The sequence below is a fragment of the Salminus brasiliensis genome, chromosome 19, assembly GCF_030463535.1.
Source record: "Salminus brasiliensis chromosome 19, fSalBra1.hap2, whole genome shotgun sequence".
NCBI lineage: Eukaryota > Metazoa > Chordata > Actinopteri > Characiformes > Bryconidae > Salminus > Salminus brasiliensis.
In genome coordinates, this window is record NC_132896.1 from 27,737,745 (window position 1) to 27,755,371 (window position 17,627).

Sequence of the window (17,627 nt, forward strand, 5' to 3'; positions counted from 1 at the left end):
ATCATATCGCATCGTCTAGCACTATTTCTCTTAAGCATAATAATACTGGTAATTAGATATGAGTTGTTTTTTTTATAAGCTAGATAAAACTCTAAATAACAGCTTTTCCAGCAACTACATGATTATTGTAGATTCTTAGAGATTAGATTACACTGCATACAAGGCAGAGTGGAAGCATGGTTGTCTGTGCTTTGTTGTAGTTTATATGGGAGGTCTGTGATAGAGTTTGACACGGCTGGTCAATGTTCCGGCAGTCTTGTGATGAAGCTGTGTGAAAGTGCGATTAGGTCTGATATTATTCTAAGTGAAGATTACGTCAGTTAGAATGCCAAACACGTGGATTATTGAGGAAGCTTGTCTTGTGCCATCCAACAACTCAATTCTGCACTGAAGAAGGAAGTACTGAAGAAGCATTTTTGCAGAAGACATTTTCCAGGATTAATTTTAGCCTTGGATTGTGTGTGTGTTTACTTTTTTTTCCAGAGGAACTGGGGAAGCCTGCCAGAGTAACGTGTAAGTTGAGATGTTCAGGTCACTTTATTAGAGAAGTTCTATCTTCACATTCGGTTAAAAATTAAAACGATCCAAATTATAAAGATAATTTAAGCATTTAGGATTTTTTTCAGCATGAAGAAAGAGCAAACTATGGGGGCTTAATGAACATATGAAACACATTAGCACATTTCCAGCACATTTTCAATTAGCACTTATATAATATTGACATTTGCTCTTTAATGGGCAAAACTGGGAATTGAAATTCTTAAATAAACATTTGTTGCCTGTTTATATTACATGGAATTAAATAAAGAGCAGCAACAGACATAAGAGCTAACATTAATCTACCAAAATCACAATAATAAACTGACTGATTGCTGGTTGCTTGTTTGTTTTTTGGGCCATTGTGCATTTCTATAGAGTCAGAAATGTTCACAGGTAGTTTATTTGATTTTCTACAACAAGTATATTTTAGATATGTTTTTAAATACACAGAGATGTTATTATTTAACAGTGTATCTAAGCAATAAGATGGCATTTGAATTGATGCAAGTAAACATTTCTGATGCAAAAATGTCTTATTTTGAAAAAATGAGTTGAGATCTAGTTTGAGCTCATTTGAAGAGCAAAGCATGCTTCCAGATTTCTCCTGGATGCTCTCCCAGCACGTGAATGTGTTCAATTCCATCACCAGTTCACCTGATTTAAAATATTTCAGCACTTATTTACCAAACTAGGTGTTGGATGACAACTATTAATAATACTAGACTCCCATGAGGAGAGCTTTGGAGATGTTTTAATGAACACAGTGTACTGACACAGAACTTTTTGTATTAATATAATATATATTTATTGTTTTACTGAGTACACAAGCCCTTACTGCTCAGATAGGGAGCTTGTTTACTTTTAAAGGTGACTTAAACTTTTGCACAGAATTGTAAACATGTGTTCTATTATAAATCAGTTTCATTCTGTATGTAGTATGTTTTAAAAAAAAAGTATCACATTATTCAGGTTTCATGCAAAAACACTACTGCGAAACTGTCTGAACAGTATATCTATGAACTCGTCCAAAAATGTAGACCTTAATAACACCCTTATTTTTCACCCTAAATCTTCATTCCCATGGACTATCTCTACAAGTACATTTTTGTGAGGTGCTGGTGAATTATTGAGCTTGGCTCAGAGTGTGCCTTGGAGAGAGTAGATCCTGGCACTCATTAACATGGCAGCCTTTTTATCAGTCAGTTTTGTTTGGAGGTCAGCGAGGTCATGACTGTTTAAACTCAGTCAAACAGTGAAAGGGATGTTATTTGTTCATTTAATTTTCCTAAAATGAACAAAGTGTTCTGAATTGTTTCATACTAGTTATTCCTTTTTTTTTTTCTTCTGTTGCAAAATGATTATTTTTTTTCTCTGGCTGGTGATTTCTTCAGTCTCAGAATGGTGAACACTCATGTGAAAGTCTTCATTGGCAAGCTTTGGAACACTAATGAGGATAAACTGTGAGTCATTGTACCACAAATTTGAGATGCGTCAGGGGAAAGTAGGCCACTGAAACAGAGGACAGACGATATAGATTCAGTAATGAAGGTTCTCTAATAAAACGGCCACACTAAAGCCAGAATATTCTGCCTGATTTCATAGAAGAGTATTGTAGTACATTAACAGGTCACTCAGTTGCCCCCTTGTTCAAGCAGTTTTCCAAATGTAAACACAGTTGACATGTGCAGCTGAATCCGTGGAGCTTAGCTGGCCTTAAACGGTTGGTATCAACATTGTTGGCACACATCAACTTGTACTTTAGATTTAAATGTACACACACATTGCAGTTTGCATTGCAGTGTGCAGTGAACGATGACTGCCAGTGTTAAATAGGGCTAAAACATATGAATTTTACAACATATTAACTCGGATTCAAGACTTAAGACTTACCAAATCTCAACTAGAGACCCTTACCTCAGTGGTGGGAATGTTCAACATGGCCTGGAGACGCAGATCAAGAACATCTTTAAGACCAGAATGATTAAGACAGTCATTTTGTTCGTTCTGAATTTTTTTGATGTTGTATGTTTGATAAAATAAATTTTCTCAAATGTCTAACAATATCAGACTTTTCTTAGATTAGTGCATATTTTATAACACTGTTATAAAGTCACTACTACAAAGCTAAAGCCGTCATTTTGCACAAACATATTATAAATAGCATCTTCTTCACTCTGGTGTGTTTTTGTCTGGTTAATATTCACAGTACAGTGTAAAGTGCCATTTGGTTTGATTTTAAAATAAGCATAACACTCTTAAAAGCCTATTCCAGGTTTTGCAAGGCAGTAGAAATACTCAGAAAGCTGAAGGTTATTAAATTTAATACTGAAAACCTTTAGTACTGAAAGTTATTTTTTTTAGTCAAGTCAAATTTATTTGTATAATGCTTTTTACAACTGTTGTCATCACAAAGCAGCTTTACATAATTAGTAAAAGACAGAGACAAAAAAAGAACATGAAGAATCAAATACCTTTTTACATAGTCTAGCAAGTGTAAAATAAGTCTTTTGGGTGACATCAACTTCCTATACTTTTTAGCTACATTAGCCTTGCAGATCCGACACATACCTACATGAGCAATCATTTCTAGGGCTACTTTGACTACATTGGGGTATGTATGTAAACTGGATTTTTATATTTAAACATTCTTTAATGGGCAATTATTATTAAACAATCATTTTATAAAAGAGAAAGGAGGCAAATAGCAGAGTGGTCACCTTATTGACTTGTGTTTAGTAGTGTCTTAACTTAGAGGTATCGTTGAATTTTTAGCCTATTCAAACTAGCTTATTATTATTACTAGGTTATTCTTAAGTAAATAGCAAAGCATTTTTGTAAGTCGCTCTGGATAAGAGCGTCTGCTAAATGTCTTAAATGTAAATGTAATGTAAGTGTATGTGGAAATGTGGAACAATTGGAAAAAAATTTGTTTACTTCACAACCAACTTACAAACACATCATTTGCAGGTTTTGTGTTATCACAAAAATCCACATATTTAAGCTGTGGTCACACTGGGTTTTTGCAGTTCACCAAAATGGGTGTGGCTGCGAGTGGGACCGGAAATAAGTGTTGTATATGGTCCTCCATTTTGGTTCGGCAATTTTCTAAATGAGTTGATGAGCTACTGTGCTATTAAAACTATTGCAAACTACCAGAAGAAAAGATAATTACCATCTAACCTCATCTACGGAATGACTGTGTACCATATCATCTTTGGCTTGTGTTGTATTTTGTAATCAGCCTTAAAATATAATATTTCCTATTTGGAAAACTCAACAATGAGAGCTTCCTCCATGTTGGCTCAGTCAGACCTGAAATAGTACAGAGCGAATCATTGGTCACACAGCCAAAACAGCAGCTGTATTGGTCTGGGACACAAATTTGCATGTCAAATGTTCCCAAAGTTGAACGTGAAATTGATTTGCCTGGAAGTCTTATACGTGTAATTTACCTGGGGCAGTAAATCTCATTGAAATGCAAGGAATTTCCCACACAACCCTTTGCAGACAAAACCCAGTGTGACCACATACAATCAGAGGTCCTGTGAAAATGAATGACATGTTTCTGGTATATAATCCCACACAAACATAAATACACATATAAAGAAACAAATTTCAGGGGGAAAATACAACAACTGCATACAACCTGAATATAACAGAAATGTAGGATATGGCCCTTATAAGTATCATCCGATGTCTTATATCCTGTATATATCATCATTCTCTGACAGCTGGAGGCACTCAGAACTTGGAGCACTGAGCTCTGTTTTGTATGCGTTTACACATGGGCTTCGCTGTTTGTAGGTCAGGTTCACTGACAGCATATCAAATGGATTAAAAAAAAGGTTTGGTTTTGAAACAGTTCCCTTCTCTGCTCCACATGAGTAGGTTCCTCTTTAGTTTGAAAAAAAAAAAAAATACAACTCCGTTAACAAACAATGAGAGAAAGCTGGACGGAAAGGAGAAGGGATGTCCTCAGAGAGAGAAAAAGGGAGGGAGGGAGTGGGAGAAACGTCCATATAAAGAAAGAACGGGGGAGCTGAGGACCGGCAGAGGTTCTTCTTAATAGAAGTTAGCTAAAGAAACAGTGAGAAACTAGACAGATCTTTAACCCTTAGAGTTGTATTTTTTAAAGCTCCTTAAGTGCAGAGATTCTGTAAGAAGAGGGGACTCTGAACTTTCAATCGACACCAGATTTGTTTGTATGTTTGTAAGTACAAGATTAAATCTTTATTGTGGACTGAATTTTGAATTTTGCTGAGAAGTTACTATTACTTTTGTGCAAGAAGAATAAGTTGATATAGATTGTAAATTAAATGAGGTGTAATTAATCACTAAAAATTAACTATGTAATGACATAAACATTCCTTTGAAATAGTTCCTGCAGGACCTTAGTGAGGCCTATATGATCTGGAACTCTTTTCTATTCATTTTTCTCCCTCTTTCCTCAGCAGTGCTTAGTAGGACAGTCTGAGAATACACACGAAGAGCAGACAGAGGAGAACAAAGCAGGATGTTGGGGTCTGAGGGCGGTGGAGTGAGGGTGCGCTACTGGCTCACACTGGTCTCGGGTCTGGTGGAGTGCTTGTGTTTTGCCGGGGCTGTGTTTGGATGGGCCTCGCTGGTCTTCGTACTCAAGAGTGACGGCTACTTCAGCTATCTGTGCGTGAACAAGACTGTGAATGGGACCATCACCGAGGGTTAGTTTATCACACACACACACACTTGGCTTATGTATGTGGACGACACACCTAAAGGTTAGGCAAGCGGGCTTGTGACCGGTAGGTTATTGGTTCGATTTCCAGGATTAGCAAAGCACCTTGCCCCTAATTGGTTCCTGGGTGCTGAGGTGGCTGCCTTGCACTCCAGGTGTGTGTTCTGACTGCCCTCATCACTAGTGTGAGTGTGTGTGTGTGTACTGCAATGGATGGATTAAATATGGAGTTGAATTCTCTTGTATTGCTGTGCAATGGTAATAAAGCGCTAGTCAAGACAATAAAGGCTTGAGTCAAGGCACATGTTGAGTGAATCACAACTTGACTTAGGTCACAAGATTGGTGAAAAGGTTACTGGGTTTAAATGCTTTTACATTTCAGAATGAACAGAAAATATTAAGATCCACACATTTTTTTTTACAAATATAATGAATAATGAAAGTTTTCTTTTCTGTTTCCCATTGGCATAGCCAGTTTTTTTTTTGTTGTTTTTTTGCATAAATGACTCATCTGCAAAATGGCACAAGAAAAGTGCCAAAACACATGGAGAAAGTTCAAAAGCTTAGAACCGAATCTTTTTGCTGAATTCACAGGCCATATCACAGACCATAGGGCTTACCGTACAGCTACACAACAGTCTGTTGCTTGTTTGCTAATTTGCTAGTTCTTTAGTTCTGTCTTTCAGATTGAAGGTTCATGTACAACCAAAAGCTGTATGAAGATTTCTTTAAATCTGACAGGATTTTAGAAGGGCAACAGCTAAGAATGAGACTTAACCAATATTTGCTACTAAAGCTCCAGAGACTCAAAGTTAAAGAGTCATAACAATTTTAACAGTTATTGCCATATAAATTACAGTATATTGTCCATGTGTACTTGTCCATATGTACAGATTGCAGTGGACAGGATGAGCAGCTCTCCATCATCTTCACCGTCGCCTCCTTCATGAATAACTTCTTCACGCTACCAAACGGCTTCCTTTTTGACCATTGCGGTACCCTGGTGACCAGACTGGTGGGGATGTGAGTCTCACATGATGTTATCCTTTGAATGCTATAAGGTTTAGGCATTTGTCAAGTCACATTTTACTAAAGGTCAAAAAGGTGACTGATTCAGCTGATGTTTGAAGCACTGGGTGGCTCAACTAATGCTAATGAGTGGGGTCATATGATAGTGTAAACTAAAGGATAATCTGACTTTCATAAACTACATATTTACTCCACCTCTAAGTCTCAAAGACTTATGGAAGGTAGATATGATGTGATGAGATGATGAGAATAGATGGACAATATCCCTATTTTATCATTAGTTGAGGTGGAGTTACAGACACAGCAGAACTGAATTTTTTAACCCCTTGGGGTGGCACTAGCCAATTTTAGAACAGCAAAAGCATGATTTCGCTCAAATTGCTTATATTAACAAAATGCTACAATGATGATGATCTGTGTTTACTCATATTGAAGGACAGCAGGTTCGGCAGATATAGCAGGTTCCTTGTCACTGTGGTAATATTAGTGATGTCAAAGGAAGTTAACTTGCACCGTATGATGCTATGATAGAAATCATGATAGTTTTGAAAATTGTAAAATTGAAAATTGATTTAAAAAATCACATGATATAAAGAATTAAACTGAATTATTGGTTTGATTTGATTGTATTTAGCCACATAAGATTTAGTAAAGTGTCAGAAATGCTATAATGAAAAAAGGGCTCTGGGCATTGTTGCATGATTAGGGTGTAGTTCTGATACTTCAGTTCATCCAGAAGGTACTGGGTGGAGCTCATCATTCCAAAGAATTTAGTCCCACTCCTCCATAGTCCAATGCTGAGGGGCCTTATACTTCCGCAGCTGACTCATGGCATTGGGTATAGTGACCTTATGGTGACTTGCACGGCTGCTCCAGAACTCCCCATTCTATTGGCAGTGCTTATGTTTAGAGATTAAACAAATGAAATTAGATTTTCTCCTAATTGGAAGGTCTGTCTGGATACTCTTCCACATATGGTTTAGTAAATGTCCAAGGCTGCAGTTTGGTAAACAGTTCAATAGTATTGATTGTTCTGATATTACACTTGGTATCTGAGTATTTCTCTGGGATGCCCCTTCTTGCCAGGTATAGCTGTTGTAGAAGGCATTTAGGCTGCACTGTTTACAAACAATAAAACGTTTAATGCTTTGCCTCATTTATTTAGCTGGATCTTTCATTTCCAGTCTGGTCTACTGAACTGATTCCTTCCGTGCTTTAGAAGATTTACAGCCATGGCCACTGGATGGTTTCAAAACATCATTACACTGAGAATCAGTGGGTTTTTTCATGATTGAATCATGTTTACTACTTGCCCCACCAGGACTAGGCAATACGGTTGTTGTGATCTCAGTATTACCAATTTTGAACAGGCAGGAATTTGTGAAATAGGACTTGCGAAAAACTGCTGTCAGTAACACAGTTATGTGAGGAGTGAGGAGTGCTGTGGGAATTACATGGCTAGCTTAAGAGACAGGGGGGGGGAGAGAGAGAGAGAGAGAGAGAGAGAGAGAATACCAATCACTTACAGAGAAGCAGATGGGTTGGCAGGGCAGCACAGAGAGAGGAGAAACAACACGATAAAGAAAACATCGTGCTGAGATGTGTGAAAGTGAGAATGTGTATGTATGGCAAAGTGTATTTGTGTAATCGTGAGTCTGAGTGTTTTTTGTAATGCTGTGTAATGAGTAGACACTAGACTGTTTATTTAAATCGTCTGTGTATGTGTGTGTGTGTACGTTTAGTTGTGTAAGCTGGCTAACGTAGACCAGCCTGTGTCTATAGCTTCATAGCTATAGCTTGGAGCAGTGAAACTCAAATCTTCAATAACAATCTGGTTTTACTGGAAGCAGAAAGGAAATGAAAGAGGTGGGACACCAGTCAGGAGGGGGGCGTGAAGAGGGGTGAGAGAGGGCAGGAAAACAAGAAAGATTATATCTTAATTAAACTAATATACAGTATGAGGGGGTCCTATTCCTCACCAGGATCTTTTCACCCTCTATTCACCATTTTACACTCTCTGCTCCTAAAGCTTCTTTCTTGTCCCTTTTTATTCCCTTCAGATCTATCTACACCACTGGGACCTTACTGATAGCCTTTTCAGATGCTGGTGAGGCTATTTTCTTTTATTTCACTGGTTTGATTTGCACAATTCTGCTTCACATAAGCCAACTTCACAAACCAACATGTCAGAGTTCCTGCAGGTTCAGACATCAGAGACATCAGAATGTTTCTTGGAAAAAGGTCTTGGGAATGAAAAATGTTCTGAACTACTAGTTTGGGAGGAGAACCAGAATTATTAACATAGTTTGGCAGTAGGTATAGCGAGGACTTTCTTTCTATCAATGTATTTCTTCATTTTCATCAGTCTTTTTGACAGGTAGGAATGAGCCATGAAAAAACATGGATTTTACCCTAGAGCAGCAGAAAAACAAATCGAATAGAAAACACAGTTTGGAACATGGTGTATTAACTCCTTAGACCCTGGCTTGAAGCCTACCCTCATAGGCCCCAAAATAGATCCCTCTGGGACTCCATAAGACATGGCATTCAATCTCTATTAAGATTCATAATGAATAATCAACTTAGGGTGAAAGGGGTTAAAAAAGAGTAAAACAACATGTCCTTTGTGTAGGTTTGGATAGCAGGCAGGCTAGCTAGCTAATCAAAAATCCAAAAAAGTTTTTTTCTCTCCCACAGCACTGTCAATCCTCCTCTACCCTGCACTGTCCTTCATTGCTGTTGGAGGGATACTGTTCTTAGTCACTAACATGCAGGTATGACATTTCCAGTTGTTAATAAAAAAATTAAGGCTGGATAATACTTACGATATCCAAGATGATGAATTGGTCCATCTTCTCAATACACAGAGTAGACTCCATTGTTCCAGTGGTTGTATCACTGTGTGAATTTGCCTGGAGGTCACATACCATTCACTTCACGCCAAGTATTAGCTTGTCACGTCATGAAGCTCATGATAATCAGCTGTTCTCTGTTTTTTTTTTTTTTTTTCTTTGAACACAAACATATGCAACGCTCCAGGTGGGGAATCTCTTTGGAACCCATCGGTCCACCATCATCACTCTGTATAATGGGGCCTTCGACTCTTCTTCTGCTGTCTTTCTTGTTGTCAAGGTAAAAAAAAAATAGTAGTAAAAGTAGTAAAATAGTAGTAGTTCAGTTTTATGAATAGTACTGTTTTTTTTAGGTAACAACTTATTTCTTTAAAAGGTGATCTGCAATATTTTTCAGATTATCAAATGTGTGCAAGAAAATGTGATCATTTTATAAATCAGCTCACAATAATTAGGTTTATTTGGTTGCCATTGACAGTGATTGGCCCACACGATCTTGAAAAGGGTCCGGTAACTGAGTGAGCTGTGCTGGTTCAGTAATATACAGTGGGGTTGTGTGTGGAATACAACCTATTTGAATAAAACTCACTGTCTCATTGGCTTCTCTCAATACTTGCTGTAATGTTGTAGCTGCCTAACCATAATGTAGAAGGTTTCTCTACTTTCTCTACTGCTAAGTGTGGCTTCATGTTGACTAATTGACCACTCTACAACAAAACTGACAAAGGTCTTTAAATTGAGGCCTTGCTATAATTGATAAGCATGATGCTGTATGGCCAATTAATTACATTTGCTGATCCCTTAACCCCCTAATTAATTACATTTGCAGATCCCTTAAAAAAGAAATTCAGGATTGGAAACTGGATTGACTGTCTTAATGTAATATTTAATTTTTAACGTGGTTGGTGTGGCGCAACAGATAACACCACTACCTGCCAGTGAGCTACCACACCATGCGGGAGAGTGGGGTTCAGTTCCCGGTCTAGGTCACTATGCTGCGCTACACCAATAAGAGTCCTTGGGCAAGACTCCTAACACTACATTGGCCCACCTCTGTAATACCAGTAACCTTGTAAGTTGCTCTGGATAAGAGCGTCAGCCAAATGCCATAAATGTAAATGTAAATGTCCATTTTAGTACATTTCTAAAACTTATTCTATGCATTTAATGCTTAATAATGTTCTATTTTATCTCTTTGGGTGCACTGATAATTAGTGTGGCTACAGGTTAATTTTAATGCACTGCAGCATAATAAAGCTCAGCATATTTGAGTCCACTTTTTTCACTAGGGTGGTATTGGCAGATACATAAAGGTCAGTTATAGGTATTATAGGTAAAAAATTATAACTATTTAATTGTGATGAAGATAAGGAGGAGAGTGAAGATGGTGATGTTGTCCTTTTTTCTCAGCTGCTGTTTCAAGATGGAATTTCTTTGCGTGCCTCCCTCATCTTCCTGTCCAGCTGCAGTGTGGTTCATCTGATCCGCACCTTCCTGCTGATGCCTCGCTCACACATTCCATACCCTCTTCCAGAGAACTACAGCTATGGGTAAACCGTTGTGAATTACTATGTGTCCTGAGGGTTTACCCCATGCAAAAATAACCTTAGTGCTCAATTTGATAAAGAAAACAGTGCTCATACAGTCCTCATCCCACCATGCTCACCGTCTCAGTGTCTCATGTCCTGTGGCAGGCTGAAATGTGGAAAGGCACAGTCTCCCATTCCTAAAAACAGAAGTGATAACGGCAACATCCAGACTTCCCAGCCTAACGAGACAACGCCATTTAATGCAAATAATTCCACCCAAGCCTCCAAGACAGAGACAGCAGGTGAGAGGAGAGTCTGAACTGTATTGAACTTCTTGGTTTGGTTCATTATCTGCCTTGTAATTCCTTACAGAAGAGCAGCTGCTTTCTCTGCTTTGTTTTTAAAATCAATCAATAAATTCATATTAACAATATAAAAAATATTCTATATAACACTCTTGGAATAATTCAACATGACAATGGTGTATCACCATTAAAAATTCTTTTTAGTCCAGGTTTACACTCATCCTGGGTCTGGGAAACTGGCCTGGCCTGAACGTTCTATAGAAATAGTCTAGATTACTGTTTGTTCTGATGTTAACTTATTGTTTACTGCAGTTGAGAAGTAATGGGTTCCACAGTATAGCCTTACTTAGAAATGGCAGCATTGACTTTGTGCTAATCTGACATGCTTTTGAGCTATTATCTATTAAGAAATTTAATTGTAGGGCTAGCACGGCACTTTATCTGCTTAAACAACTGCATTTTGGGCCCCGACCAGACCTATTACCATCCACTCAACAGTACCAATGAGACGACGGAGCTCAAAACTGGAACATCCGTTCTATAACCCAAATGTCATGGTACGTAATGTGCTTCCCAGTTTCAGAGCGAAGCTTCAAGAGCTGCATCCTCTCCTGGTTCTTCTTTTGGCACCTGCTATGGCTGTCAGTGATGCAGCTGAGGCATTACCTGTTCATTGGGACCCTCAACCCTATGCTTAACCGCCTCACAGAGGGAGACCCTGCCCTAGGTACACATACACACACACAAATTCTCATTCATTCACAGCTTTGCAGATGAAAATGCCAACCTGTGTACACACACAAACACACACACAACCTCAGGGTCTGATTAGGTCTGGATCTCTGCCTTGCCTTTTTTCAGTGAGCACCTATACGAATGCTTTTGCTATCACCCAGCTGTGTGGTATACTTTGTGCCCCTTGGAATGGGCTCATCATGGACCGCAACAAAGGGAAACCAAGAGAAGAAGGTAAAAATTGTAAACACACACTTACAATCTAACCGAAAAGTGCATAGCGTAGCTAAAAGCTTAGAATTAGCCATGTTTACCCAGCTAACAGTGTGGCACCCGAATGAGTAGGCCAACTGGGAACCAGAAAGGTCTGTCCGCAGGTTCCATGTAGGTCCCACATATGGATGCCAACCAGGGACAGTAATGGGACCAGGATGGGATAAACCTGGACCCCATCTGTGTTGTACACTGCATATAGGTGGGAGTCTAGATGGGAGCCATGTGAGATTAAGGTGGACTGTTACGATGCCCAGATGGGTCCAGTACAGTTGTATGTACAAACCCACTTAGAGCCCATGTCCACCTACATGGGTATGTTGGTTGCATAGTCATAAATTCATTCACATGCAAGAGTGTGATGATCTAGGCATGTAGTTTCATATTTTGGTAGAATAAAAGCTTCCATTGCTTTTCAGTCTCCAAACTTGTGATGTCAGGGCCAGTAGCAAGTCGCAACTATAGCAAGTTAGCAACATGCCATGCTAAGCTTTGCACAAGCTGATTGGCATCTGACTACGACATACATAAGCCAGAAGACCTGTATGCTACTTTTAAATTAGCAAGGTTGTCTAATTTATTAAAATAGTATAAATGAGGTTTTATACTTCCCCCTAATTAAATCAGTAAGTCCCTTATTATGACTTAATGTTTCATAGCAAAACTATGCCTATTAACTACTTTCTCATTCTGTTTTTGGGGTGTTTTTTCTGCAGGCCAGAGTGAGACTGAGGCAGACATGAAGGCAGCAATACTGTCTCTGTGTGTGACAGCACTGCAGTGTGTGTTGTTCTCCCTGTGTGCTGCCATTCCTGTCTTGCCCCTGCAATATCTCACCTTCATCCTACAAGTCCTCAACAGGTCCTTCCTCTATGGAGGCAATGCTGCCTTCATCAGCATGGCGTAAGTCCATACACAAGTTTAGTTTATTAAAGTGATAGCTTGCCCAAAAATATATACATAAATTTCCCTTACAATAAAAGTATCAGCAAAGGCATGTTTGGGGCACAAAGTTTGCTTATTTAGTATTCTGTTGATCATCACTGGTGAGAGGTTCTAGCTCACCAATTAGCGCTGCGCAAACTGCAGAATGTCTAAATCCTAACAAAACACTTCAAAACACAACTTTCACTTGGTTTAAAGGGGCTACAGAATGCATATTTGAGTGTTAAGTTGTTTTCCAATGTAGAAATAGTAAGTATGTGCCCATATATCGTTTTACAAAATTTACAACCCTGTTGTTTTGCCTCAGAATGAATCATGCTGATATTCCAGTAATGTTGGGCTCATGAAAAACAGGAGCTCTGCTTTACTGGCTGGTTTTCCTCACAGCAACGACTCACTGCAGCCATGTTTCATAGCATAGCTGTCTTCATCAGCATGCTGTAAGTCCATACACAAGTTTAGCTCATTAAAGTGAAAGCTTGCCCAAAAATGACAGAATTATAACTGATATATGTATCAGTAAAGACATGTTTGGTGCACAAAGTTAGCTTCCCTAGTTTTCCCAGCCATGCTTTAGCTTCATTGCTTGCCAAGGAACAAACGTACATTACTTTTGTATTATTTTGTAGCATTAAAAGCTGGACAGCAGAAGCATTGAGAGAATACAATACCGATGTCAAGTTGTTTTGATAAATTATTTGAATAAATCTATTAGTCATGTCCCTATCAAGTTATTTTGCCCCCTGATCGATCCAATCTTTGTGTTTGTATAAATATTACAGCCACACAGTTCAGATAAGATTAGCTGCTGATTAATATGTGCAGTAAAAGCACTTTATTTTTAGTAGCAAGACATCTATTTTGGGTCATCTGTCAATGACCGATTCTCCCGATGTGATTGCTGTGTTTTACCACGTTGCAGCTTTAGGGCTTGTGGGCAAATAATAAGTAAACAGTTTGAGGCTCTTGGAATTGGAAATTACAGCCCTGTTTCAGATATGCTGGATGCTCTTTTCCATGAAGCAACAACAGTGTTTGAGGTTCACACTGTGTCCATGTATCAATCTCTCATGTTATACAGTGTCAGCAAACCATGAATATGATTTTTCACCCAAACTAATGCTTTATTGCTTTACGTGTCTCTGTGTGTAGGTTCCCTTCTGCACATTTTGGGAAGTTGTATGGAACAGTGATGGCTCTCTCGGCTGTGGTTTCACTTCTGCAGTATCCCTGCTTTGCTCTTGTCAACGGACCTCTTGGAGGAAACCCCTTTGCTGTGAGTCAGACACTTACACACAGTCACACATACAGCATATGCAACATCCCCTTCCTTGACTGTAAAACCCGCAATACAGTTCTTGACTCAGGGTCATGAGTCAAGAACTCATATTTGAAACAAATGTAGCCCAAACATTATAGCAGCAAAGCTGAATGATGCTTTGAATGATGTCCAACTCACCCTTAATCCCTTACTACAATTATACCAATGTCCGTCTTAAATTTTGCACTACTGGAGACTCTGTATTCTGTATATTATAAATCTAAAAATACCGGATGGTATACAGTGTCGTAAATAAGTAGTCAAATTTATACTGAGGGCCTAGACGTTCAATCCCAATCTACAGGGAGCACAATCTCCCTCACCTCTATTTCACATAGCGCATTGCCAGCCAGTGCAGGGGTTTGGCCGCTTTTCCACAGCTGGGCCAAACAATTCTGAGCATGGAGGGTCACCGTCCCAGTGCCATTTCCACACAGACACGGTTCGGCAGGGAATGCTTACATGCATACATCTTACATCTCAGCATGGTTAGCTAACCGTACCTGGGGCCACAGAACCACTCAGTGGAAGGGCTTAATGGCTTAGGCAGACTGGTCCTTTATATTTCTAGTAGAGAAAATGGCGGAGACTGTATCTAATAAGTACAAAATATTTCTTAAAAAAGGTAAAAAAAAAATAAAAATAAAACTCTTTAGTGCACTGTAGCATCATAAAGTTTAGCATAATTGAGTCAGCAATGGCCTTGTTAGCACGGCCTGGCTGGCGGATAGGCCAACAGCGCTACCACAGCGTTAGCACTGCAGGGTTTCTGCATTAAAAGCCAATGTTTAACAGCTGTGCTATGTTTACGATTTTGTATATGGACTGTATATGGTCTTTTATGCCAGGACCATGGCTATTCATTAGCATAGTGCTAACTGCATGCCGAGGTCGTCGCACACTCGCATCAGACCCCATTGAGTTCATTTTAAACAGACTTCTTTAAGTGGGTTCCAGCTTTATTTGGCACTGCATCCATAAAATGGCATCATTGGCATGGTTTGAGATGCTGTTTGAGATTATGTGATGCTAACAGATGAATTACATCTGCTACATTAGCCCAGATTTCTATAGGTTAGCTATAATTTATATTGTACCTCTTTTGTACGTTTTTTTATGTGGATGTTTACTAAATAAATAAATACTACTTACTTTAATTTGTACATTTTTGTTCTTTAATGGCTGAACAGTAGCAACAATATATTTTGTTAATATAATTATTACTGTTGAAATTCATCACTTTGTGTTTTCGGCTGTGGTCTGTATGAAAAGTGCTCTGTAAATGATTAGGTTTATTAGCATTAGTAACTGAACTGGACATATATTCCTGAGAGCCTCACGTGTTACTTTGTACATACTTTGTGATGTTCTGCTTAGTGATAAATTTGTCTGTCCTCTAGGTCAACGTTGCTCTGACAGTCCTAAGCTGCCTGGCCTTTATCCACCCTTTCTCCGTTTACCTGTACTGCCGACATCAAGCAGCAGAACTGGCCAAGAAATCTACCTCCTCTTAGAAACACCTCAAAAATAAATCCCAAAAAATCAGATGGCATTCATATAGCAAGTAGCATAGTAGAATACTATTAAGTAGAATCTGTTTTCTATAGTGTTCCTCAAATATCACTATTTTTATATGCTTATCGAAACTCAAGTTGCCTTCCACAACTCAGAAAGGACATATTTTCTTTACACTGTGATTTTGTTTAGGGCTGCCCACTCTTAGACTCTTAGGCTTTCTTATGCATTTTTAAAGAGCCTTCATTCTTCTTCAAAACAACCTCAATATGAGTTTGACTACTGATCAAGTCTTTCTACAGCCACAGCTCCGGATTTCACAGGTTAAACAGACTCTGGACCGGCAGTGGCGGCCTCCTGAGGAAGAGAAGGACAGCATGCTAACTAGCTAGTCAGTCACAGCCGGTCCATGTCCGGGTTAGGGCTCATCAGGGCTGCGGAGAGGATCTGAATAGTAGTTTATAAGAATCTGTTGCTACTGTTGTTTTTAGTCAGTGATTACATGTATCGTGTTAAATATTGTGATCTAGTATTTTTTTACCATATCGCCCAGCCCTATAACATATACATTAGGATATGGCTAAATTTGAAGTCAGTTTAGGTTTAATTCAGTCGTATTTCAGATGGATTTTTGTTTATTGTCTACAAAGATGCAGATGCAAAGTGCCTGCATATCTAAAAACTCATTGACGACTCACCTGGCAAATGAAAACAGTCATGTTGACCATTACACAGCAATGCAAAAAAATAATCAGGACTAGGGCCTCAGTTGTAAGAATTTATGAGCAAATTTTGTTGTTTGCAGTATTGTAAAGTAAACCCATTTGGCCCAAGATCAATCTCCCTCTAAGAAGACTAAAAGTTGGCAGCCCTGCTAACCATATAATTATATCTTATCCCTTCCTTAACATAGACACACACTCCACACTACAAACTACAGTGCAGAAAATCCAAGGCCAGTAAGTCCAGACATAGGCTAAGTCTAGTCCAGGACCCAAAAGGAACCCAGGGAACTGTTCTATTCAGGCCACAGGTCGCGTTGTCTCTTTATTCAGGATATGACGTAGTTTGCAGTGGATAATCAGACACACTGCATGTTGTGTACAGTGTACTTTGCACTGTTGAGAGCAATATGTGAACCATATGAATATAGTTTACACACCTCTGATGAAGTGTTCTTCAGAACAAACAGTGTAGAAGGAGAAAGCTGTCGCTCATGTCAATGGGATGCATGCATTAAAATGAGTCTAAAATAAAACCCTCTGCAGGTCACTAAAGGCATTACATTCCAGAACACTGGTCACCCTCTATGTGCTGCTTTACTAATGTGTTCAGTGTCTTTTTGGAATAAATGAATGTGAAAACCAATCAGTTTGTACTGCTAGAGCTCAGAGTGTTTTCTTTAAGAGGAATTTTTCAAAGATGTCTTCATAATTCGGTAGCTAAAGCCCTTTTTAGACGGGATTAATTAAAATACATGGGGAGGTGGAGTTGTGTCATTTTACTGCAGGGCGGTGATAACCTTATATCCCACCTGTAGTAATAATGAACTATTGTTTGAAAATGAGCAGCTAAATGTTAATAACTATAAGCTATGCTACACAATGACTAGCCTAAAGCTGCCAGCAACCATCCTGTTGTTGGTCTTCTGGATTTGACTGATATTTCACTAATGAAAGAAAAGGTATTTTTAAAATGCTGAGATTTGTAAATTTAGCACAAAAATGTACTCATGTATTTACTTATTGAGAATATGTTAAAAATATGCTTTTATCAAATGCTTGCAAATAGGCTTTGATCACATGGTTAAAATTATAGTGTATTTTTTATAAACACATAATGTAATGTTTGTTAAAAATCGGTTTCAAT

At 38.7% G+C, this 17,627-nt stretch overlaps 1 protein-coding gene across 2 annotated transcripts; it reads left to right on the top strand.

Moving 5' to 3' along the window:
- Positions 1-4,610: 4,610 nt before the first annotated feature.
- On the top strand, positions 4,611-17,126 carry slc43a3b (solute carrier family 43 member 3b). 2 transcript variants are annotated; one of them, XM_072662861.1, is made up of 13 exons: positions 4,611-4,750; positions 4,992-5,240; positions 6,148-6,277; positions 8,344-8,390; positions 8,981-9,057; positions 9,323-9,415; positions 10,546-10,685; positions 10,830-10,966; positions 11,547-11,696; positions 11,831-11,938; positions 12,694-12,880; positions 14,075-14,198; positions 15,644-17,126. In XM_072662861.1, the coding sequence occupies exons 2-13, from the start codon at positions 5,054-5,056 to the stop codon at positions 15,755-15,757; spliced, it is 1,494 nt and encodes a 497-aa protein (XP_072518962.1). In that variant the 5' UTR covers positions 4,611-4,750; positions 4,992-5,053; the 3' UTR covers positions 15,758-17,126. The 2 variants fall into 2 exon arrangements, with proteins under 2 accessions (XP_072518962.1, XP_072518963.1); XM_072662862.1 differs by lacking the exons at positions 4,611-4,750; positions 4,992-5,240; positions 6,148-6,277 and adding an exon at positions 7,839-7,902.
- The last annotated feature ends 501 nt before the right edge of the window (positions 17,127-17,627 follow it).